The following is a 26,616-nucleotide window of genomic DNA, read 5'->3' on the forward strand; positions in this document are numbered from 1 at the left end:
ACTGAAAAGCTTTAGTTTTTATGTATTTATTTCTTATATATTAGCAATTATTTTCAGTGTTTGTTTTGTGAATATATAAAAAAATTTTTGTTCTGCAAAAATCACAGTGAGGACGTTTATAATGCTATAACTCTATATTAAGTAAATACTGTTCTTTTGAGCTTTCTATTTATCAAAGATTCCGGGAAAATATTAAGCAGGACAACATGTATAATAAGAAATATTTGAGCATCAAATTAGTGTATTAAAATGAGTTCTGAAGGTCATGTGACACTGAAGACTGGAGTAATTGCTGCGGAATTTCTTCCCAGCTTTGTCATCACAGTAAATAATTGCATTTAACATAATTTAACAAAATAATTGTTTCTGTATTTTTGACCAAATAAGAGACTTATGTGAAAAAAATCTTATAGACCCCAAAACTTTGAATGTCAGTGTATATATTGGATCTGATAGAGGGTTTAGGAATTTAGCAATGCATATGTGAATTTAGAGACTCGATATACATTCCATTTAAAAAGAGCTGAAGGAAAATATGGTTGATTAACACCCTATGTCCTTCTATTTATATAAGCAAGACATTGACATTGTGGTCAGAGCAGTGCGATTTAAAGGAATAAATGAAAGTAACTTCAGATAGAAAGGACCGCGTGTATGTGTTATATTGATGTGGATGTGTTTGTGTGTGTAATTATGTGTTGATTAGCACTTGCTGTGGGAGGTGGTGGTGGCGATGCGTCAAGCGACTGGGTATAAACTGGCATTTATGTCAACTTGTGTGGACACTGTACTCTAGAGTGTGAAAACATTCTGCAAAAAAGTACTAAATGGGCTGTAAACTAACATTGTGATAACAGCACCCTCCAAAACACATCAGCGCTTAATTCTTTTCCCTCTTGTTATTTGGCACCTTTTCAGATGGCTGCATTTCATTTGATCCACAGGCATTTTGTGTGTGTGTATTTTTTGATTAGCTTTCATTTTGGAGATTGCAACAGAAGTACACATTACTGTGACGTACTGCATACTGTTGTGCACCACATTGCTGGTCAGGGTTTAATGGATCTGTTGAGATCACACATATTAACGTGATCCTGACAGCTGCTCTCGCACGTCTCGTTTTTCTCTATCAGGGCAGGTGACATGCCGCAGTGACCTTGTCACCTCTGTCTCTAAATGGCACAATATCTAATATCCAGCACCTACTAGAGCTCATCATCAGTGGCAGGATCTAATTATATCCCAGAAACTATTTTAGAGGACTCAAAATAGGGGAGACAAGAGAAGGACGGTGTTAGTTAGGTGTGACCCATTGTGGCCCGTGATTGTCCTCCTGGTGCAGTGAGAAGAGGGATTCCAGCAGGGTGAGCAGACAAGCTGTTAACTGCCTTTATAAATAACTGTCACAGAGAGACGGGGAAAGAGTCAAGTGAAATAAATAAATAAATAAATATATATAATAAAGAATACATAAATATATCAAGACATTTTTTATGTATTATTGCATTAAAAGAAGCGCTAAAGAGATTCCCTTTAAAAAAGTTCTCTTATCAGCTTGCTTTTAGTTTAAATTAAAGTTTGGGGTCTCAGGATGCAGGCTGTGAACAATGGGACAGTACTCAACAAATAAAAGCCACTGTAGGCAATTACTGCAAAGCATACCTCAGCACACCATATCCAAACATATTAATCAAACCCATCTTCACACTGCGCCGCCTGCCTCATTTTCTTCCCTCTGTTTTGAATGCAAATACGGCACAGGCTTTGGAGCTTTCAAGACAGACACTCCATCCAAGGTAGTTACAGAAATCCAGTGATGAGCCAAGCTCATCTCGCTCACTCTCCCTCTCATGGAGGTATCCAAACCCCTAATCTCCAGCATAAATAATGGAACTTTATGAATAATTGAAAACGAATCATCTATTTCTGTTGCTTCCAGGAGATGTGTGTGTTTAAGGTTATTTTAATTTGAACTTCTGCTATTTCAAATACAAATAAGCAAATGAGTCCGTGCGCATTTGGTATTTATCTCATTTTCTGCATCTGATCTCCTGTGAGACTTCGGGGCCCGAGGAATCTGCTGGTTTTGGCAGAAAGGAAAAACTGTTTAAACTGCAGCAATTAGTGCTTAGACTTGTCAAATCAAAACAGGCAGCGCAGAAAAAAAACGGATGCAAAAACTAAATTTTAAAAGATGGAAGGAAAAGGTGTGTTTGTGTTTTTTATTTGTTGGTATAGTTCACTCTAAACATGTTTGTAAGAGGAATTATATCAAGAGGTTGGTATTGTGAGTGTGTTCATACAGTACGTACCTATATGAGGAACAAGATGGTAGGACTTTTAATAAAATCTCAGTCTTGCAGGGTCAAACTTCTTGCTGAATTAAACCAATCTGCTCAGTGACATTCTATTTCAAGTGCCTCCGATGGTGTGGAGAAGCTTTTAGGGTGAATTTAGGAGGAGAGGTGGGGGGGTGGCGGTTCAGCTCCAGGTGCTGTTGGGACCACAGAGGGCTGAACCTGGTTAAGATCCTACAGATGAACCTTATGCTGTAGAGCTGTTGTGAGAGGAAATTTCACATAGTTTCAACTCCTTAGAGGGAAAAGTTCTACTTTGCAGTTTACTTTTTAGATCACGGTTTCATAACACCATCTTAAGTGGGACAAACCTAAGAGTTCAGAATAAATTCTTATATATATACACATAAGTTTATACGTTGAAAAATGCATTTTGCTTTTTGAAATATATATACATATACATTCTTGTTTTGAAAACATTTTATTTTTTATACTTCTATTCTGTGAGGGCAAATTAAATTCATCGAAAATGACATTTGTAATGTCAAGATATGTATTTCCAAGAAATGCTTTTCAAATTGAATTATTCAAGGAATCCTGAAATAAAATTTATCACGTTTTCACAAAAATAGTAAGCATAATAATTCTATAATAATAATAATAATAATAAATATTAACATTTTAAAATGCATGTAAATGTAATAATACTTTACAGTATTACTGTTTTACTGTATTTTTGAACAGTAGTGTATGTTTTCATATAAAAATGTATTTTGTGTGTAAAATTTTTATTTTTAATTAGGAATGTATATGAGATTTGTGTTTTCACATTCAGTAGAACTGTAATAATTTAAATACTTAAAAAATATTGTACATCATTAATTAGGGCTGCTTTTGAATGAGATTTCTCTTTTTAATTCGTTCATGATCCACAAATTCACAATTCTGAGTTTCACTCAAAGTTAGCAATAGTACAGTTACAATGTGTATTTTGCTGTGATGTGAAGTATATTATGTGGACAGTACTGAATGAGTGGTTTTGTATAGCTAGTAGTATATAGGCAGATAATAAACACTGGTTAGCAATGCGTCAAACAAGGCTTATATTTAATCAGTCTTGGGATTTTAAGAATCAATTTCAGACTGTTGTAAATCTTTAAATATATATATTGTTACCCAAACCCTACCTTTAGTTATGCCCATTAGTCAATGGAAATATGTTGTATCAGAATGCAAAATGTCTCCAAATTGTCCTTATTTGGTGAGAGCCTTGATACCCAATTAACCCCCCCCCCCCCGCCCCCTTTACAGCCTGCATTCATGCTGCTGTGTTTTTCCACTCACCACAACATTGTGTATGCATCCTCCTCTCCAAGGCCACCGTTTCAATCTTCATTGCTAGCTACAACAAACATTACATTTACATATTGATTTCGCAGTTTTAGTCAATGTAAATAAGCTGCCATTACAGTAAATTTGGTCCTCTGTTAACATAAGCTTGTCCAAAGCTCCTCAGATTAAGGCGCTGGTTGCATAATTAATGTGTGCGTTACATATTAATTCCCAGACTCTCCTCTTCCTGACTGCTTTCAGTCGAACCCTGATTAGTCTGCAGGCTCGCGTCTAAGCTGTTGATTCATATTCACACACACAGACGGAGCATTTGCTCAAAGCACTACTTAACCCCCATCGTTTGTCATCAGATGAGGCCTTCTCTCCTACAGCTCAGCACCAAGGCTCCCATGAATCTCAAACCCGCTCTGAGGTCAGGGCTTCAAGGGTGACTGGAGCAGGCAAACGACACAAGCCCTCTTGTCCTTTTGTGTGACGTTTATACCTCTTAGCCCCATTCGATATCTCCAGATGGCCTTGGTGCTGGTGTGTGCCCATGCTGTGGCCCTTGGCTCTGCCCTGGCCTCCTGCTACCCAAGCAGAGCAGTGGGGTGGCACAGGCTTGTCGGAGCCCAGATATATGAACCCCAGACCCTGTGGAGACATAGACGAGCCCTGACATGTCCACTGCTGAACTCTAATGCTCCCCTCTCTCTTTTCCCCCCTTCTGCCCTCCCTGTCATTTACCAGTGCCCAGCCAGGGTCGTCAGAGCAGAACTACCTGCTTATCATTAGCCACCGTGAAGCACAGAGAGATTACAGCCTCAACTTTCCCGCCAGCAAAACCATCCAGGAGGTGAGACCTGTCTGTCTACACCTGCTGTCTGTCTGTCTGTCTGTCTGTCTACTGCATTTCTGTGTTCTCTGACACTGCTAGATTTTTTTGGTGGGGTATCAATTTAAGTATTATATGCTAAAATGATAGTCCTCATTGTGGAGGAGATGGTACCAATGATTAAGGCCTATGTTGAGCCGAAGCTAATTATCTCCCAGTCAAAGTTCTTAATTTCCAGAATGCCTATGGAAATGCTGACTTCAGAAGGGTCTCATAATATCTAATCACAACTGTGTGTTTTGGGTGAAATTATGCATACCTTTTTTTTTGTCATGTGAACAGTACATTTAGAATGGGCCCATCATATACAATTTCCTGTGATTTTAAGAGATTCACATTGTTTTGCATTTCACGGTAGATTTTCCTGGATGACAGGTCATTTATTCAAACCAAATTTGTATTTGTCACATTGTACAACATTCAGACATTCTGGATATTAAACATGAGTCGAATATTTAGTATAGTATTTTCACATTTATGTTAATTTTCTTATTTTTATATGTAAATCAATCACAAATGTCCCCTTTATTATACCACTCAAAACAGATTTTTATTTAGGATATTGTATCTTTTCTTCTAATTTCCGAAGACAGCAGACATTCTAAAATATAATAATTTTTAAGACCCCCCCCCCCCCCCTCCATTTCTTTTATTAACTTATATTTCTCATTGGCTATTGTAAAATATAAGTAAAATTTCTACTTTCCCACTTTCCCTTTTTATGTGAAGTGGAAATCTTAAAATCTTGAGGCAGTGGGAGGTTCTCTTATTTCCTCCTTTTGAAAACATTGTATTTTGTAGCAGGTGAGTTTAATATGCTAGAAGACTCTTGTCTACTGTGAGTCTTTCTATTTACTCATCACAGTGTCTGGAATAACCAGAGCTCAGTATGGAGCAGTACAAACCCCCCTGTGGCTCATCAGCTCCTGTCCCTCTCCCATCAGACCTGGGCGATGCCTTTCTTTTCATTACTCTCCTTTTAACTGCACTGTGTTGTATTTAAGGTTGGTTTGTGTGGGACACAAAACCTAAGCGCTCCATTCTGTACACACACAACCCCTCCCTGAGTCCCTTGCATTCTCCTCGGCCTGCCCTAGTAACCTACACACAGTTTTCTGGAAATGGCTCCATTAATTATTCACAGCAGGTAGCACACACCACGTCAAGTGTAACAAGCTCCCTGTGGACTGACAGCGCCACTTGAACCCCTCCCTCAGTGCTGCTGCGGGAGTCATGTTGGGCCTGTGCAGTGGTGTTTTTGAAGAAATAGACATCTGTGATGTTCTTTTTCTTTTACTTGAAAAGCAGTTTGACTTTTTCTGGGAATTTATCTTTATTCTTTAGATTTGGTCTAATTTTTCTGGTTAAAATGAGTAAAAATCCTTGAAACAAGAACTGTTGACATGAGAAGCAACAAATGCATAAAATATAAGAAATGGTTTCCTGGGAAATAACAAGATTTTCTTGACAAGGTGTTCTTGTTTTCCGATTAAAATTTCTAAAAAAAACCCTTAAACAGGTTCCATTTTAAAATGACATTTGTTTGGAAAAATGTTATTATGAGAAGCACAAGGAATTTGGTGAGAAAAATACCATTAAATGATGAAATAAATAATGATGCCCTTATTTACTCACCCTCATGTTTATTTTTGAGTGAACTCTTCCTTTTTATTAGTCCATATTTTCATAATCGTTATACTTTTAAGACCAAATTCTTTCTTTTTTTTAACTTAAGAACTGATTTTCCCCACCTCATCTTTGTCTACTCAATCCCACAATCCCTTTCCCGGCGAAACTGCCGCCTTGATGGTGCTGGTCACCATTACAGTAATCAGACTACTTGACAGGTTTGTAATGGTGCTAATTGAAGAGATTAAAGTGAGATGGGCGAGCGCTCTCTTTCCCTCAGCAGATGGTTTTGATGAGCACCTACTGTGAACCTTAAGTGTTTCTGCCGGGATTACAACAACTGGAGAGAAGAGCCCGCTAAGTAGAGAAAAGAGGAGCAGGAAGCGAAGCTGTTGGCTTGGTAGGGGAGCGAGTGACTGGACAAAGCTGAATCAAACGGGCCGCTGTGGCCCTGACTGGCCTGATCCTCAGGCATTCGGTTTCTTTCTTCCTAAGATGGAGAACGAGGGGGAGTAAGAGAAGATTTGTTTTCTAAGGAGAAACAAATTGAATGCGATACAAACTGTTTTTGTAAGAGATCACCTTATTGGTTGCATGTCGCTTTCTAAATGGCTCTCTCTCAGAGTTAGTTTAGTTAGCTGGAGAGTTCATTAGTTACTCCACGATTTTCTCTCTTTTGGGATGGGAACATTTTTATCTTAACGACCAAGCACTTGCTTTTGTTTCCGAAAATGCCAGAAAATAAACATGTGAACAGGGGAAAAAAAAGCTCAGCGGGATCCACCACATTTTCTTCACAAACGTTCGGCTGAGAAATAGTTAGTAACAAGTGAGAAGAGTTTTTGTTTTCCAGTTGTGGCTCTAAAACTCAAGGCCTAGTGTGAAAATGCAACAAAACAGCAACAGAGAGCTCTCACAGTCTCCCCTCTCTCTTCTTTTCCCCATTCACCCCTTCACAGTCACATATGGAGAGGAGTCCTCTCCAGCCTTTCTTTTTCTGCTCATCTTTTGTCTTTGCTGAAGACCAGCCGATGCTTTTCTGCATGTGCATATCAATAGGAGCAGCAAAAGAGAGTGAGAGAAGAGAGTCCCTCAGTGCTCTCCCGTTGTTTGTCTTTGCCAAAAGCTCTCGCTCTGCCTCCAGGCTCCCAGGGAACGTACCCTTCCACTATTCGGCCCCGGGCCTTGCTCTCCTCCTCTGATTGGCATTCCCAAACCCGAATTCGGGGTTACGCTTAAGCCTCAGAGCAAATGTTTGTCTGGAAAGTGGCGGGGAGAATAGGGCCGTCCGATTGGGCTCTGCTGTCCGTGACCAGACGACTCGTCCCAGGGATTTTTGCCGGCCCCACAATGTTTCTCTCTGCAGCTGGAGAGATGAACGTAGAGGAAGAAAAGAAGGATGGAGAGTGAAAGAGTGTGAATGAAAGGCATCTGGTGCTGAAGAGCTTGTGACTGTTTAACAGCAACCTTTTCTTCGCTTTGATTTCTCTCCAGCCAAGGATTACCAGTACTTGGCATTTAGAAAGATTGGATCATTATTGTGCGTGCTTGTGTGTGTGTGTGCGTGTTTGTCTGTGTGTGTGTGTGCATGTTTGTCTAGGAGAGTGTACGTGTTTATTGATGTCCAAGTAATTTAATTTTGTATGATTTTTTTGCGCACTTTGACTAATCTTTGTTTTTATATGAATATATTAAGAACATTAATAACTTATTTAAAATAATATTCAAAATTGTTATATATATATATTTTATATATATATATATATATATATAATATATATATATATATATATATATATATATATATATATATATATAAAAGATTAGATTAATCTTCAAATTGAATTGTGCAGTTTAGGTTCAGTCAGTAAGGGGGCAGCAACACACAGATGCCTTTCAGTTTCTTTGTATTTAAAATACTATTCTATATTTTTATAAATTTTATGCAGTCCATCTACTAAGCAGGATGTTATTTTGACACCACGGAAATGTTTGTTTTGAGGATGAGATATGTAATATTTATCTTAAATGACAACCACACTGGAGAATATATGAATGAAAGAAAAGCTTTTTATATGAAAGGCGCTGTTGCAGTCCTTAAGAATATAATCCTGGCAGCTGAAATTTCTTTATCCATGAGATCTTCCTGCATTTTCTGATATAATGTCAACATTTTCAGCTTTTCCCCATTCTTCCTTTTCACAGTGGAAGTCTGTTCCCTGATGTTAAAAACTCTGTTGTGACATTTAAAATGAAATGCCAGCGGATGGGTTTAATAGGACGGCATCTTTTCCTTCATCGTTTAATCAAACCTCATTGTTCTTTATGGGCAGCGGTTTGTGTAAGACAGAATAAATGTCAGCCCTTACCGAACATCTTCAAACTCTCTTTACTTTCTCTTGGAAATCAGTGGTAAATAAACTTGTTATTCGGTGGATTTGTTTGTTTATCCTTTTCGTGCATATATTTTTCTCATTTAGTTGGGTAATGGCTTTAATTTGCAGACCCCTGACTGCTAAGAGGAGGAATTCGTAGCTCATGAATAGGTAATGAAACTTGTGTTTGTGTATATTGCATCAGTATGGGGCTTTCTCCTTTTAAGTCAATTATAATTTGCAGTATTTGCAGAAAAATCCCCCCACCCAACCAGCCACCTCTGATAAATTAACTTGTATACCACCTTTTTTCACTGACAGGTTTGTAGTGTGGTTTTATTTGCTATTTTCTTATTCTCCAAGAATGTCCAAATCTCTACCTTCCAATATAGCTAAATCTGTTTTGAAATCAAATAACAGTAAATAGCTTCTCTTAAGATGTTTGTCAAGATGGGATGAAGTCTGGCTGAAGTACTGCGTGGTATAGGTATATTGACAGAAGGGCAGTGCTCATAAAAAAAGACCCAATGAAATAAAGCCAGGCCGGTTTGTTATAGCAGTTAAATGCTTCTGTCTGACCCTCGGTGGTGGCGTTACCTTCTGCTTTCTCTTGGGCTACGGTGCCATTTGACCCTGAACGGTTCATTACAGCCAAGAGCCGGTGTTTACGGCAGCATGCCGGTCAGGCCTGGGCAGCCAAATCCCTGTAGCCCTTTGGTCAAACACAGATATTACACTCTGTAATAACACTGGCCAACCCATCGGACCCTTGCTCGCTTCAATAAGAAATGCACAGGCCAGTGTGTGTGCTTGTGGATGTTTAAGTGTGCGTTTGCATGTGTGCGTGCGTGTCATGGTAGAGTGTCCGACTTCAGCTGACATGGACGTCAATATCTGAATTTGTTGAGTTACCAAAATGGTCAGAACGCTCACTTTACCCATGGTTCTTTATATTATATTTATATTATATTATTGAAAAATTAAAAAAATATTTTCTGTCTGATAATCCTTTAAATCACACTTGCGTGGCTTCAAATGAATGCCGTGGTTCTTAAATTATTTTGCTTCAGAACACCGATTTTAAATATGGACATCAACACAGTACACTGTAAACTTATATCAGTTGTAAATCATTTGTAATTAAAAGTATTATTGGAGTAGCCTAATTTTTTGCAGGAAAATACCATTTCATTTTTCTTCTCCAAAATGTAATATTTAATTTAATGTTACTTGCTGTTTTTTTTGTGAAATATATTAGCAATATCTGAGTGAAAATGGTTTCTATACCATTTTATTTTTCAGTCAACAAATGCCTTTGTAATGAAGTTCAGTTTTAAATATTATCATGAACTGAAAACAATGTGCTTAATTATTGACATGACATTAGGAGTTAATTAGGAGTATTAGGAGACATTAGGAGATAATTAGGAGTATTAATCATTTTAGTTTCTAAAGTCTTGAAAAAATGTTAAATATATAAAATTAACTATTATTATTATAATTATTATTATTGCTTATTCTCAAAATTTATTTTTCATTATTTGCATTGGCGTAGTTTTTTTTTCTCCTCGTGTCAAAGACAATATCAGTTCCCTGACACATTTTCGGTCACAACCCTCCAACCCACAACCTCTGTATTATTGCATCCATAAGTATTCACATTATTAGTGGTTATATTTTTGTCAGAAATATAACAGAAATTTCAGAAACAGAAATATTTATAATTGTTTCTTTTAATGAATTCGTAACCCTTAAATCTCTTTCAACCCTTCTTCGTGTCTTTTGTTTTCACAAGCACCTTAGGGCATCGTTTCTGCCTCCGTGGGCACGAGTCCTCAGTCTGGCAGAGGATACATGTCCACTCAGTGCACTGGCGGTGGGATTTGGCCATGCGCTATGAGGGCTTTCCGCCACAATGGCTAGATTTCTCTGCCTCTGTATCTAGCGCCTCGGGGTAGTGCATTCTCTGGGGATAATGTACTAGAATCTGCAGCCCATCCAGCTCTGGACGACGCCTGCTTTGATCACCCCTGTCCTTCGCAGATCAGCCTGGCCAACAGCGGCGTAGGAATGGGGCCACCATCAACAATTTAAATGCATGCGATATTATTAAATCCAGTAACACAGGGGTGAATAGCAGAACAGAAATACTGTCCTTTTTTCGAGTGAAGGGCTGTTGGGATTTGGCATTAGGACAGGCATCTGTGGAATTTTGAGAACACTGTGCTCTTTTTCACCACTTGCCTTTTGTTCCTCCCATCATAGTCACTTATAGTTTAGCCACAATAGCAGGTACACTTTGTGTTTCAAGTAGTGTCTAAAAGTGTTGTCTGGTAGTGTTTGTGAAATAAACTTGAATGTGTTTGTAGATTGTTGTTCTTGTACCTGTTTTCTGATCATTTTGTCTGTTTATATCTCAGGTGAAAAGGAACATTTCAGACCTGACTAACATCCCTGTGCGGCATCAACAGTGGGATGGCTGGCCTGCCACTGCCTCAGATGACTCGGTATGTTTTTCCCCCTCTCTTTTACTTTTTATTTTAATATCCTGTGACGATAGCACACCTGTCTGTTGCTACAGTTTAATTTAAAACTGCCCAGATTTGATAATTATTATTTACAGAATAATTGTGTATATACAGGTGCATCTCAATAAATTAGAATGTTGTGGAAAAGTTCATTAATTTCAGTAATTAAACTCAATTTGTGAGACTTGTGTATTAAATAAATTCAAAGCACACAGACTGAAGTAGTTTAAATATTTGGTTCTTTTAATTGTGATGATTTTGGCTCACATTTAACAAAACCCCACCAATTCAACAAATTAGAAAACTTCATAAGGCCAATAATAAAAACTTTTTTTAGTGAATTGTTCACCTCCTGGAAAGTATGTTCATTTACTGTACATGTACTCAATACTTGGTAGGGGCTCATTTTGTTTTAATAACTGCCTCAATTCGGTGTCGCATGGAGGTGATCAGTGTGTGGCACTGCTGAGGTGGTATGGAAGCCCAGGTTTCTTTGACAGTGGCCTTCAGCTCATCTGCATTGTTTTGGTCTGTTGTTTCTCATTTTCCTCTTGACAATACCCTATAGATTCTCTATGGGGTTCAGGTCTGGTGAGTTTGCTGGCCATTCAAGCACACCAACACCACGGTCATTTAACCAACTTTTGGTGCTTTTGGGAGTGTGGGCAGGTGCCAAATCCTGCTGGAAAATGAGATCAGCATCTTCAAAATGCTGGTCAGCAGAATGAAGCATGAAGTGCTCCAAAATGCTTTGGTAAACAGGTGCAGTGACTTCTGGTTTTCAAAAAACACAATGGACCAACACCAGCAGAAGACATTGCACCCCAAATAATCACACACTGTGGAAATTTCACACTGGACTTCAAGCAACTTGGGCTTTGAGCTTCTCCGCCCTTCCTCAAGACTCTAGGACTTTGGTTTCCAAATGAAATACAAAACTTGCTCTCATTTAAAAAGAGTACTTTGGACCACTAGGCCACAGTCCAGTTCAGTTCAATGTGAGCCAAAATCTTCACAATTAAAAGAATCAAAGACTTAAACTACTTCAGTCTGTGTGCATTGAATTTATTTAATACACAAGTTTCACAATTTTAGTTGAAATACTGAAATAAACTTTTCCATGACATTCTAATTTATTAAGATGCACCTGTGTGTGTGTATATATATATATATATATATATGTACACACAAAACAACTAACATGACAAAAATTGTCCCTACACTCTAAAAATGGCTGGGTTAAAAATAACCCAATTGGCAACCCAGCACTGGGTAAATATTGGACAGAACACATGCTGGGTTAAAGTAACCCAGCATGCTGGTTTACACATTTTAACCCAGCATGCTGGGTTATTGAGAAAACCCAAGATAGAGTCATTTTTACCATTTGTGGCTTTGCATTTTTATGATTCTGGGTTATTCTTGCTGGGTTATTCTCATAATTTCACTTTTGCTTAACAAAGCAATCATGGATTAATAAATAATGAAGAATACAGGTTATTTAGACTGTTAAAAAATATTTTTAATGCCATCTGACATTCAAAAATTTGTACCAATGACAAACAACATGGAATTTTCCCTTTTTTTGTTTCTAGCAAATGCAAAATAAATAAATAAAAATCACAGAAATACAGTTGCAATAAATAAGAAAATTATTTCTGAATGACCTGTCTAGCTGTTTAACTATTACATTTTGAGATTTTTAGCTATTTAAATACACAGTGAAATTACATTGACAATTAACATTCTTTAAATTTAAATGTAAAATCATTTAAAGATGTCCTTAAATTTATATCAAGTATATAAAGACTCCTACGTAGGTAGATGTGCACTACTTAGGGTAGTTCAACATATAGTTCACCCAAAAATGAAAATTATGTCATTTATTACTCAACTTCATGTCGTTACAAACCCGTAAGACCTTCGTTCATCTTCAGAAGACAAGTTAAGATATTTTCGATGATATTCGAGAGCTTTCAGACCAGGGTGAATAATTAGTGACAATTTTCATTTTTGGGTGAACTATTGTCAAACACTTAAGCTCTGAAGCAAAGATCTACACCTGAGAGCAGTGTACTCTGCTATAGAGCCTGTCTATGGAAGGACAATTTTCAAAAGGAATTGCTAATCATATTTTCAATTGCGTTTTCCACATGTGACAAATTGTGACAATCCAAACACAATTGCAAATCTTGAACAAAAACACTGTTTCAAAAACACTGAACAAAAATTACGGTTTCAGTTTTCATGAATGCACAGTGACTGCCAAATTTCAAATGGAAAAGCAAAGTCCGTTTGTAGCTGTATTTTCCATGTATTATGAGTAATAAGCCTGTCATATTGATCAAATACTGCATCATAGCAGCTTTACAGTATTAAATAGGAAAATAATGTGTAATAATGCAAAGGGACAAAAGTAAACACTCAGTTTTCAGTTAAAATCAATTTGTCATTGATTCAGTGATGTATCGTCCCTCTGTGCAATCAAGTGGATGATATCGCTTGATATTAATTGTCCCCAACTAAAGAAAAACAAGGAACCAAAACTCCATCGGTGACAGAATGGAGAAAAAAACCTTGGGAGAAACCAGGCTCAGTTGGGGGGTCAGTTCTCCTCTGACCAGACGGAACCAGTAGTTCAATTCCAGACTGCAGCAAAGTCAGATTGTGCAGAAGAATCATCTGTTTCCTGTGGTCTTGTCCTGGTGGTCCTCTGAGACAAGGTCTTTACAGGGGATCTGTATCTGGGCTCTAGTTGTCCTGGTCTCCGCTGTCTTTCAGGGATGTAGAGGTCCTTTCTAGATGATGATTTCCATCTGGTCTGGATACGTACTGGATCTGGTGGCTACGGTGACCTTGGAATAAGAGAGAAACAGACTAATGTTAGCATAGATGCAACATAAGAACAAGTACATGAGGTTTTATGAATTACCATGTCTGTTTTTTCACTGTGTCGCACATGTTACCTGCCAAAACTCAAATGGAAACTTTAGCATCTGAATTTCCAATGCCTCACATTGAAAACTGTCAATTTTTGTCAGAGGTGGGACCATACTATGGAGAGTGTTTGTATTGGGAGGTGACGTCACTCAAAGACAACTGTGCAAAATGCTTTGAACAATGGAGGTTAAGGCACTACTAAAGGCAGCTGCCGCTCCGAGAGATGCGTGTTAAAGAACAGACAGTGCAACCCGGATCTCCCTATATTCTTGGCACCTCACACAATAAATAATTCTGTCATTTTTACCCCAAATGCAGCTACTATCCCCTGCTAACCGTTAGAGCCACATGGTACTATTGGTCAATATTCACCATTAACCAAATGCTTTTCACCTGAGGTATAAAATATAGGGTAAGATGCAGCTAGGTAAATAAGAGTAGAACTGCAATGTTGTTTGCTGACGTGCATCAGAGTGCAAACAGTGAGAGATTTGGGGTAAAAACTACAAAATATCTCCCAATACAAACACGCCCCATAGTATAGTCCCACCCTTGACACAAATTGACAGCTTTCTGTGTAAGGCATCTGAAATACAAATGCTTTTCAATTGAGTTTGGACTATTTCACAATGTATATGTCCACATGTGGAAAAATACAATTAAATATACAATTTGCAATTCCTTTTGAAAATAGTGCAGAATATCCTTACCTGTCCATTGATTATGATCAATGCCTGAGAGATCTGCTGTCATTTTTAAATCGCCACGACAATTGGATGGGGTTTTGTGGACTCTGCTCGGTTAAGGAATTCCATGTTTGTTCCAACCTTTAAAATAAAGTTTAAAAAAAAGAAAAAATACAAATTGTTTTAATAACAGTGATTCAGTTCAATTAACTGTGTGAAGTTAATCATGAAATTGACCCATCATGATTATGAGTTAAATTCACCTATGAGTTGGTCTACAGAAGCAGAATTTGCTCTAGTGATTGGCTGAAAGGTGTGCTTTCAAACTGTCTAATCAATGGGATGTTCCAGTCGTTATAAATCACAGTTTTATGTTAATATGCTGGCTATATCAAACACACACAGTCACTGGCACAGATAAGGGAGATCACACTGCATGCGCGCACACAGACATTTCTATGACAAGTCACGCAGGTACTGGGTTACTCCGCAGCTTTAAAACAGTCCATATATAAACACTTATAGATGTACCAAAGTGATAAGGACAAGTCAAAAACACGATCTGGAAAATTAATATATGATGTTTACGCTCATAAATTAGGTACATTCTGGTGCAGCTTTAACTATAGCACGAAATAAAAATATATGTGCGTTTAAGTTACGTGAGGGTTAACGTTAGTTGATTATCACAGACAAACAATTATGTAAAATGTATAATAAACACGAACTTACCTATAGACGCCTCAATAAGACTGCACTCGACGAGTTTTTCTCTCACAAATGTATCCATGCGCTTTTCTGACAGGAAAAAAACACATTTTGAATTATAATTTGTATGTAAAAAGACTTTATAAACCACAAAAGCATCAAATCACTTCACTAACGCGGCCAGCGTCACTCGCTGTGCGTGCGCGCACTTTGAAATGCCCTGAGACGTCGATTCTTTTCCGGGAATCACTTTGTTCGAGAATTACTGAACCGGTTTACTTGAACTGGGTCGTCGGTTCTTTTAGACCTGCGGTCCGACTATATTGTACGTAATTTGTATGATTTAAATGTCGATATGGACAACTGCAGGCGTTTACATTAGAGCAGAAAGTCGTATTCACTTTTTAACTCATTTGACTCACTTAAATATCAAATTCGCTTTTCAGTGTCAGAAACTACTTTTTCCTCTATTTTCACAGGTATTCGCATATTTCAGCCATCAGTCACTGTCTGAAACTTAATAAAACTTTATTAATCTGTCGTCTCAGATACCTTAACACGATTATGCGAGTCGCGTTACGTAGGTTGGCCGTTTGAGGTAAACAGTTCATCATTTAACGTAAATAATGTTGGCCTGTAGACGTTTAACAGTATTGTTGCTGCAAAAAAAAGTTATAATTCTGCCAATTTAAAATAATTATTATTGAAAACATTAAATAAACTTACCTTAAAACAGTTGAAATCCGTGGCTTTGCCCCGTTGTTCTTCCAAAGTGACAGTTGGGGAGCGATTTAAACATCTTCAAGGCGCGTTAAATAACCCAGCGCTGGCCTGAAACAACCCAGCGACGCAACCCAGCAGGTTTAACCCAACACCTGGTAAACTGAAACTACCCAAAAGTGTTTAAAAAGAAATTAAATAACCCAACAAAATGACCCAACAGACTCAACCCAGCATTTTGGGTTAAAAAATAACCCAGCCGTTTTTAGAGTGTAGGAGTGTAAGAAAACATTTCTTATAGAAGTTTAGACAAACTGAATAGAATAATTTCTTCTTTTCTGTAGTGGTTGAAGCATCACCCAATATGAAAGAAAGATGTTGGTGCTAATTAAGATGTCACAGAGCAGCTCCTTTCCCTTGTCCTCTCTGTGTGGACATTACAGCTCATGTAGTCGGGGGTCAGTGACCTTTCTCGCCCTGTTCTGTGCTCCAAGCCTTTCAGTACGACTTGTTCACAGTGATCAGAGAGGGCCCTAACACTGAACCCTGAGGAACCTCACCTCCCAGCTTAGTCTATGATAATCATCTTTACAAGAACCATGGGAACTTTTTTTTTTTAACTTATCGGCGCTGTGCAATTGACCAGTTAAGCATGGAAATTGTCCTTGTGTTTTAACCATGAAAGAAAAATGTGTTTCTATGCTTGTCATTGTGTCTTCATTTGCTGTCAGGTGCCTAATTGAGGGCAAGTACAATTTCAAAGGGAGTGGCCTGATGAACAAACCTGTTTTTTGGGCACTGTTTGTTTCAGGTGTTGAAAGTCCAACCCCCCACCTCCATATATCCATTGTAAATGTAAAAAATGTGAGTAAAATGTATCTGGCTGTTTTATTTCTGAAACTATTAAGATGGTTGTGGTTACCATTAAAGCACAAAATAAAGCATAAAACCCTGTGACTACTTAGTATTTGAGATTACCAGAACAAAAGACTATGACTGTATTGTTTATTTTCAGCGTGCACTTGTAGGCTCATGTATCTCACCAATTGCATTTAGCTCATACTATTAAAAGGGAGGTTGGAGAGATCGTTTCGTCCTTTAGCGAAAAGAACAACAGACACGGGGTCACTGAATTACACCCTCTCACCACAGACTGCCCTCTTGAATCAGGCCACTTCAGGGCTGAAGTGCACTCACTGAAGACCTCAACCCACAGTCTTGTTTTTTGATGAAGAGAGCACTGCTCATGAATAATCTTTAAGGCACATTAAACCGTTAATGCCCAAGCAGTGATTGGTTATGTGTAGTCGTCATGCACTTGGCCTCAGAACAGCTTTCCACCTCAGCTCATCTTGGCTTTTAGGGAGGGACATATTATTAAAGCACCAGTCTTAATAATGGCCTCTGGCCCTTATTGAAATGCCTAGCCGTGCATTAGACAGTGCATGGCAGGCAGGCTGTTTTTTGTGCGTATCTCATTAACCTTCCCTCATCTCCCGGGATTTGTACCAATAAACATGACAGCCCAGGCTTTAGAAATACATTTACCAGCAGTCTGAGTCAATGCCTACTTCGCTGTGCTTTCATTACCTTTTCTCCGTGCTCTGTTCAACTTCATAAGGGTGAAAAATGGAAAACTGATCAGTAGTCAGTTTACATTGCGCCGACTGAGCTTTTAAGCATATTGGTTTTGAAGGAGCTAGCGACAGGTTTGTTTTTTATTTGTACTGTTGAAATCGATTGAACTTAATATATTAATAGGTTTCCAGAGGGAAGTTAGAACGTATACTTTTCTCTCAGTGCATCTTCTGTATTACTGTCAGGAAGTCAAATGAAGAAAATGGAGTTTGATTTTTTTTGATCCATTCATACAGTGAAACTGTTTAACCAGTTAACATTTAAACAGTGTGTTCATTTTAACTGGATTAGTGATTAACATTGTAATTCTATCTCCGGGGAGAAAGGGATTACATTGTAAAAAATCAGCATACCTTCTTATGTTTTTTGAATCTGTGGGTGGATCTTAACAGTTGTCTTGGCGTCCATATGCAGTGTCTGTAAATTCAAAGGAGGCTGTTTACCATTGTCATGTTTTAGCCCTTGTTTGTTTGAGTGGGTGTAGTCGGGATGCGTGTGATGTATTTGAGGGGCTGACGCAGGCTTCTTCATATGGCAGGCCACTTGAGGACTGCTGTTTGCAGGCTGTGTTTGGCATCAGTCACCCAAACTTTGATGTTTTCTGCCCGAACTTAGGCTGCAATATTTTGTCAGCACATTTATTTGTTGAATCCTTTTACAGTATTATGGAGATTTCTGAATATTTAAGTAAATAATGCCATTTCATCACTTTTGTTTTTTTTTGGTGAATTTTTATTTCATGTCTTTTGTAAATATAGTAATCAGGAAAAAAATTGTATTCAAGATTGATTGATTCCCTTGCCACTATTATGAAAAACACCCCAGCCTCAAATCATAGCTCATGTTCAATATTTTATTTGTTCTCTTAATTTTAGCTCCCAATCGGTCCATTTCCCACCTCTGTGTTCCCTTTCTCACACACGCATGCAAGCACACACACATCCTGAGCCAAAACTCTTTTGAGCTCTTTTCATTTTTCACTGCCAACCTTGTGCAGCACCTATGGGAATGATTGACAACTTCTGGAACGTCCTTATTAGAGTCTTCTCCCCCTTAATTGCTGACATTTATCCAGTGTTTCTTGGTGTTTGCTAATGTATTACTGCTGCTGCTCCCCGAGGGTCTCCGTGGCCCACGGCTGTTATGGGCTTTCAGCGTCACAGACCTGCGGAGGCGGCTTATTGGGCCGCTGGTTGCCATAGCGACGAGGCTCAGTTCTAAGCCCATACAGAGCCCCTTGTGAGATTGCTGTCTGCAGGTGAAGTTCTTCTGAGAGAGAGGTATATACACTCTTATATTACCAATCTTCTGTTCTCAGAACCGCCAACTTGCTGTCGATCTCCACTCCCTGTCCCTTACTGGGGCTGTCTGACATGAATCATGCTTTACATGTTTAGAACAGTGGGCAGCAGTGATCTCTCATATGCAGGTGAAATGGATCTGTTTTTCATTCATCTCTGTTTCAGAAAAGGTTTTTCTTGACTTTCCCCAGTTTTTTATATACTGCAAGATAGGTAGAAGGATTTGAAACTATTTTAATTTAGGAAACTGTATTTAAACATTATTAATTGTATTATTATTTATAATTTAAATAGTTATTTATTTTAAGTTTATATATATTTTTGATTATTGTTACCTTATACACACATATATACACATCGATATGTATATATCATGCATATAAATATAAATTAATCAGCATTTTTTCCTTTTTAATATGGTGAATATGTTTATGTTTGGACCTGTCCGTTACTTTTTTTAGATAAAGTATGTAAAATAATATTTTAGATTATTATTATTAGATTTGAAAAAAGTAATACTGTTTTGACGATGAGATTTGCACTTCAGAACTGTATTATTATAAGAGGCATTTGCTGATGACTGCCAATAACATCCAGCAAATCGTAGCAGTTACAGATTACACATTAAACAGGTGAAAACAAAACATCGCCTAGCCCATTCACATTTTTTTCCCCCAAGGGCTTAGTTCTGAAAGGTTCACTGGGCATTTTAAACACTGTATTTGACCCTAGATCTTAATCAAGACTGACACCTCTTCAAACCCTAACCTGAAAGGGTCCAACAGGTGTTTGGGGTGGGGCTTCTTACTTTTCTTTTCTTTTCTGGACTCCACACTCTCGCTTTTTTCGCGCTCTGTAGCTCTCTTGTCCTCATCTATCAAAGAAGGCAGGCACAAGGTGCAGCTTGGGGCTCTCGGACGAGTAGAGCAGCTGTCATCAGTAATTATCTCCTTCACAGCCTGAGAGATAGAGAATGACCACAAATAGCTGAAAACAACCTAGAGGAGAATTAAAAGGGAAAAGTTTGTCAGATAAATATGTTTAGTTGATGGTAGACGGAGAAGGAGAATTCCTCTAAGACGAGGACAGAGAAAGAGAAATGGAATTCCTCTTTTACATGGTGCTCAGTGCTAGGGGCTTTAATGCAAGTGTTAATGAAAGGGCTCCAAAAGAGGAGGATTTTGTTCTTTGTTTGAAGGTGGTGAGGGAGGTGTGGAAAGATGAGGGGGTGACCTTCTACCCTGTAGCCTGCGGCTCTGAACACGCACACACTTAAGCACCCAGACACACTCATACACTCTTAAGTTTTACCACTTAAAGTGCCCTAATTGTACTATACTTAAGTGTTAAATGGGATATATTTTGGAAAACAGGATTTAACTTGTTTGTTTTAAGATCAGTTATTTAATATCTAAATATACTGTAACATTCACATTCCTTACTGGAAAAATACATCGTCATTGAGTACATTAAAGGGATAGTTCACCCAGATATGAAAATTCTGTCATAACTTCCTCATTTCATAGGTTTTTTATTATTATTATTATTTTTTTTTTTTTGGTCTAATTAGTGCAGGTCATTAGGGTCCAGGGTTGAGGGCTGAGACAATGAGGGAGATCAGTGGCTATCAAAATATAATTCATGTGTTCCACAGAAACCATACGGGTTTGACACAACATAAGTGTATGTAAATGGTGACAGAATTCATTTTTGGATGAAGTATCCTTATAAATATGCAAAGGTAACAATTGGCGTATCAACATCTATTCAGTTTTAGGCATCTTGACCCCAAACTGATGATCCAACATGTAATGTGGAGGTTTGCACAACATAGGTAATTTACATATAGAAGTCTTTAAAGGTACAATATTTTAGGTTAGATAGAGGGTGAAAACTATGAAAGACTTGATTATGACTCTGTAGGCATCTTCAGTAGTGGCACAAATTACCCCTCTCTTCCCTATGATTTCCTCCCTAGTTCTACATTTTATCCGGCCTCAGACCCTCTGATCCTCCTGCAAAAGAACATGCTTGATGTGTGGACAGTGCTTTTGTTTGTGTCACCCAACAGTACTGTACATTGTCTCTGTACAGGCAGTCCGTCTTTAATTAGTCCTTGTAGAAGAGAAACACTGTCTGTGATTCTACTCTCTGTGTGGGCCGTCACAAAGAAGGAGAGAGTGTGATGTGTGTTTGTGTGTTTTGGGGGAGTTAGCACCCTGTTGAAGTACTTGACACTCTGAAATCCTCTCTGAGTTGCATTATGGGATATTATGGCGCTTAAACCAAAGCTTCTTTACACTTAATCTAATCTGTCTGTTAATGAATACCAATGTGTGACATCTTGGTATGTTTCAGATTTGTTAAACTTATCCTTTCTTTTTCTAGAATACAATTTTTTTTTTGTTTTTTTTTTTTTTAAAAAAAATACTAAAGATTCATCACCAGCATACTCGTATTTCATAATGGCTAGGCCTTGGCAGATTTTTTATTTAATGAAAGAGAAAGGTTTTTTTTTTTTCATTAAGTATAGTTCGAGGTTAGAGATATCTTGTTTTATTGCTGGTTATTTTTATGTTTAAACATTTGATGTGCAGTTTTTAATAATAATAATAATTATTAATTTATCAATTAGATCAAGTCGTTTACATGTGAAGGCTGTTATTTCCTGTTGTGGTAAATTGTTATTAGGTGTCATTTCTTTTGAGTCCCACCTAAGTAGGTGATAAACTGGTAGAGCTGTCTCTGTAAGTAATACAAGTATGTTATCATTACAGTTGGTATAAAGTATAGACCACTGTTGTCATTTTGGTATTGGAAATTAATACGTAAAAACAGACTGTGATTATAGTGTGTAATTGGTAATGTCAGATAAGATAAGTGTCGAGAGAATAGACCTCTGCGCTTTCGCTCCAAGCAGTTAAGTGTGTGTGTGGGGGGCAGGCTGGTCTGTAATGAGTCCCTGTAGTCTGGAGAGCTGCTGACATTTCCACTCTAGCCTGAGAGTTAATGAGGTACTCAGTGCCTGTCAAAAGCGTATGCTGCATGTGATGCTCTTTAGAGTGCCAAACTGACAGTACCTCTATCATGAGCCAGAGAAACCCTGTGCTGTCAATGAATATTGGTGTTCAGAGCAAACTTTACTGGGAAAAGCTGTCTTAAAGGGATAGTTCACCCAAAATAATATCATTGTTGGCTCCTCTTGATGTTCCTAACCCAAATGGTACACTTCATAAATGGTTAGCTATGTTATATTATATTTTTTCAAGCAATGATCTTTTCCTTAACAAAAACAGTTTGTGTAGTTCAAACAAACAGCAAAAAGTTTGTGAAAACAATTCAAAAATGATTTTTATTTGCGCAGATTACTCTGGCCGCCAGTGGAATCAGTTATCCCTGCCACCACCTGACTGTGTGCAGAAGATCTTCCCCTGCGCTCACGGTGGACCAGACAGATGAGGTAAAGCTGAACGCACATCAATACCTTCACAGCACACAAATAGTGTCAGATTTGTAAAGAAGCAAAGAAGTCGCAGGATTAATCAACTCTGCTGTCTGCCGCTTCTCTCCTGGTGAAGATGAACTGAGCTTCCGGTTGCCGCTTGTCAGTGCAGTACAGAAGGGATGAAAGGGGCGTTTCAGCGCCGCCCACACATTCACACAAAGTATAAAGCATAATCTCATTTTTTACCCACAAACAAAAATACGAAAAATCCAGCTAAATTTTCGTTTTTCCGTTTCTTAAACAAAACGAAAAAAACGAAAATCAAACTGTTTCTCATTTATCTTTATTTATTTTTAAATAGAAAATCGAATGACCAAAAGATACACGGGACCCAGATCTCATGTAGTTTACCTGTAGATGAGAACCATGAAGTTCTGTTTTTCTCATCATTTTTTACGTCTATGCATTTCTGCTGTTTTTGTTTTTAGTTTTTCAACATATTGGAAGCCAGCATTTGGTGCCAGTTTTGGCAATTCTAATGTTTGTGGGATTTTTAATTAGACTGCTCGGCTCAGCCAAAATGGATAAATGATTGCCTTTTTTATTTTTAATGAGAAACTCATTGTTGGAATAGAAATGCAGTCCCAGTCTGAATTGATGAAATAACATGTAAGTGGGCACAGGGATAGCTGCTCGAGTTGCCAGGCATAACAATGCAGCCAGAATTGCCCCTTGTTTTAAGTCTTATGGCAAACTTTCAACAGATTGGCAACTATTACATTCTCTTGCACAGTTCATATTAGGTTTTGGTCCCCCAATAGTAAGAATTCAAAATGGGAACTATTTTAAAGAACTAAATAAGTTTTAGATTGGGGGGTTCGCAGTATTATAGGCATATCTGGCTGCACACTGATAGCTTTTCCCTATTGTGATTTGCAGGATTATTAATATTACTTTCCCTGATTTTATACCACAAATGCCTTTAATCTGAATTAGGTATGTTATTGACATCTGATTAATATTAGTCTTTTTTAAATTTATTTTAATCCCTTCTACTTAAAATAGGGTTTGATATTGTCATCTTAAATGTATTATTTTAATATATATAAATATAGTAATTTATTGCCACAGTTGACAATGAACAATTTAGAGTGCGAGAGAGATTAGTTTTTAAATGTATGCACGATTTATTTTAGAAATGTTTAAGTACTTTTTGGATTAGATCCCCTGTTTAATTCACTGGATTGATCACATATAATAGTGCATTTCTTGTTATGTCAAATGAATTGTTTTTAAGAAATTGCCTCTGTGTTGCAGTGCACAGATTGTCCACATGGTCAGTGACAGTGACGGAGATGATTTCGAGGATGCACCTTGAGTTTTGGTGTAGATGAATCTGAAATCTTAGCAATGGGCAGCTCGAGCTGTGAAAGTCTCCGATGAGTAAGTTAATACAGTGTCATTTCATCCGGGGTTGACCGTGAAGGAATGGGTCTTACAGGATGTCTGTAATAACCGGTACGAACGCTTTCCGGTTCGGTACGCGGTACGCATTATGTATACCGAACGGTTCGTTGGAGTAATTAATTATATTTGAAAAAAAAAAAAAGAGAGAGAGAGAGAGAAATATAATGATATGCGTTCAACAAGGTAGCCCAATAACCCAAACAACGTAACAGGCAACGCCCCTGACACTCCCGAAGAAGAAAAAAACACCATCTTATATGTTTATGTTAGGCTACTCAGCAGGCGCTCGCTCACTCAGTACGCGCTGAAGGCTCGTTGCAAAATAGCCAATGCATTTAACAGACTAGAAATGAGAAGATCCTCCAATAACCAACAGGTCTGGTGTTTGGGTGCACTTTGGATTCCCTTTAAGCTATAATGGTGATGGCAAGAGAGTGGTGGATAAAAAAAACAACGGTATGTCGCATCTGCAACATGACAGGGTACACCAGCGGAATAAAAAAAAAAAAAAAAAAAAACACCAGCGGGAATATCTGGGATATATGCGTCAGTACTATCTGGGAAAAGACGAAAAAAAGGAGAAACATGCAGCAGCAAACTATTCCTGCAGCATTTAGAAACTATAGCTTACAGGGAATCCAACCCAAACACCAGACCTGTTGGTTATTTTAGGATCTTATATTTCTGGTCTGTTAAAGGCATTCGACATTTTGCAACGAGCCTTCAGCGCGTGCTGAGTGAGCGAGCGCCTTAGGGGCCGTTCACATATCGTGCCTAAAAACGCATGGAAAACGCTAAGCGCGTCTTTCTCCTCCTTTCCAAAGCGCTCGGGCAGAAGCGCTCATGAGGCGTCTGTCTTTGCTAAGCAACAATGACGTGCTCTCTCCATGAGACGCGGAAATTTCAGCGAAGGATAAATGGATTTGCAGCTCTAAAAATCGCTTGCAGTAGCTCTGCTACTAAATTTATTTCAAAATTGCAATCCATATACAACTATGATCAGCTGTTCCTTCATCTTGGCTGAGCTCTCAACGTTGTTACGGGAAAGGATGAAGCTGATTGGTTAGTTCTTGTCACATGACCCGCGGTGCGCTTGCGGCATTCTGAAAAGTTGAGATGTTTTTACATTTTGCTGTATCTAAAACGTATCGAAACCGAACCGTGACATCAGTGTATCGTATCGAACCGAACCGTGAATTTTGTGAACCGTTACACCCCTAGTAATGATATATTCCTTCATCTTCCCTCAGTGCCAGAGAACAGTGAAAATGAGGGTGATGCCTTACTGCACTTTACTGCTGAATTCTCTAGAAGGTGAGATCCCTGGACAAAATAACATTTGTAATTCAATTTCATGAAAGAACTTTCTTTGTAGTTTAGTATGTGGTGTCTTGTACACAATTTTTTCAGCACTGCTGGTTTTGAATAAGATGTTTTTAATGTTTGTAAATAGTTTCTCTGATGTTTGGTATTTGCTTATTTGTGTGGGATATTTGCTTAGTGTGTGCATGTATGTTTTGTAGATATGGCGACTTCGATCCTGTGTTCTACATCGGATCCTTGGAAGCAGCATGTCAAGAGGCCTTTTACGGAAAAGCCAGAGATGTGAGTATAAAAACTTACCAATCAGAAAATGTATAATAAATATATAATATCTATCATTATTTATTTATGTTTATATTTTTTTTTTTTTGAGTAATTTGCTTTTTCATTGCAAATGATTGATTTTATTCCATTCTATTGTATTGTGTTTTATTTTATTAATGGTGACAGTCGGATGAGGTACTGGAAAATGATAGGGATCATGAAATGACCCGAGCTAGATTCCAAAAACCTACATTGCCCGTATAATGTATGAGCACATGCACTGCCAGGCTCTAACATTTTTCTGAGAGTCATATGCACAGGTATATAAAAACGCTTATCGTTTGATTGGCAGAACTGTCCCTCTCATCATGATAAATCCCCATCAAATTTCCGTTTCTCATTTGAACAGCTGAAGCTTTATTTAGAACAGCTTTGGCTGGTTTTCCGCTGTGTCCTCATAAGGAGGCTTGTATCAACTGACAGCTTGTGTGGATTACGGTCTTATTAGACTGGGAGGATGCAGCAAGATGTTCAGGGGGTTTTTGAGCATGAGGAGCGGGCTGGAATGGCTTCCTGCCTGCAGCCCAGCTGATCTCCTCCTCTCCTCATCACAGGCACAATATGGCCGCCGTTCTCCCCCGAGGAGACAGTTCAGTGTGTCAATAAAAACAAACTAATGTCAGAAGAAGAAGAGATGACCTTCTGTGTTCCTCACTAGCAGACAGTGTTTTTCTTTACGGGTCAAACATTTTCACTCTTTTATCCTGGTGCACTTCTCTAGTACGCCATTCACAGTTGTTCTCCTTTTGGCTTGAGCTAGAGCATTATTTTTAGGAATGATTTAACAGGACATATTTAAGGTATGCATCATTAAAAAAAAATACTTTTGAGTAAAAATTATGAATGATGAATAGAAATTTCTAAAAATGGAGCGACATCACCTGAAATGTTGTTCCGGTACAGCAAAGTCCCAAATGACTTGGTGTATTTTAAGATAAACACTAGATTTTGGTATTAGTTATTTATGACGTGTTTCCCACAAGATTTTGAGAGAAAATTGATTGGGGG

General features: G+C 38.1%; 1 protein-coding gene and 1 long non-coding RNA gene across 2 annotated transcripts; both read left to right on the forward strand.

Annotated features, from left to right (window-relative positions):
• Positions 1-3,614: 3,614 nt before the first annotated feature.
• On the forward strand, positions 3,615-23,872 carry LOC113071211 (FAS-associated factor 1-like). Its single transcript, XM_026244574.1, has 4 exons — positions 3,615-4,485; positions 10,949-11,035; positions 22,414-22,509; positions 23,819-23,872. Exons 1-4 carry the CDS (start codon positions 4,330-4,332, stop codon positions 23,870-23,872), a joined length of 393 nt encoding a protein of 130 aa, XP_026100359.1. The 5' UTR covers positions 3,615-4,329.
• A 37-nt stretch (positions 23,873-23,909) lies between these two features.
• LOC113071210 (uncharacterized) lies at positions 23,910-25,566 on the forward strand. The gene is made up of 3 exons (XR_003280058.1): positions 23,910-23,937; positions 25,212-25,275; positions 25,485-25,566. It is a non-coding gene; the product is annotated as an uncharacterized LOC113071210 (long non-coding RNA).
• The last annotated feature ends 1,050 nt before the right edge of the window (positions 25,567-26,616 follow it).

The sequence above is a fragment of the Carassius auratus genome, unplaced genomic scaffold, assembly GCF_003368295.1.
Source record: "Carassius auratus strain Wakin unplaced genomic scaffold, ASM336829v1 scaf_tig00006539, whole genome shotgun sequence".
NCBI classification, from domain to species: domain Eukaryota; kingdom Metazoa; phylum Chordata; class Actinopteri; order Cypriniformes; family Cyprinidae; genus Carassius; species Carassius auratus.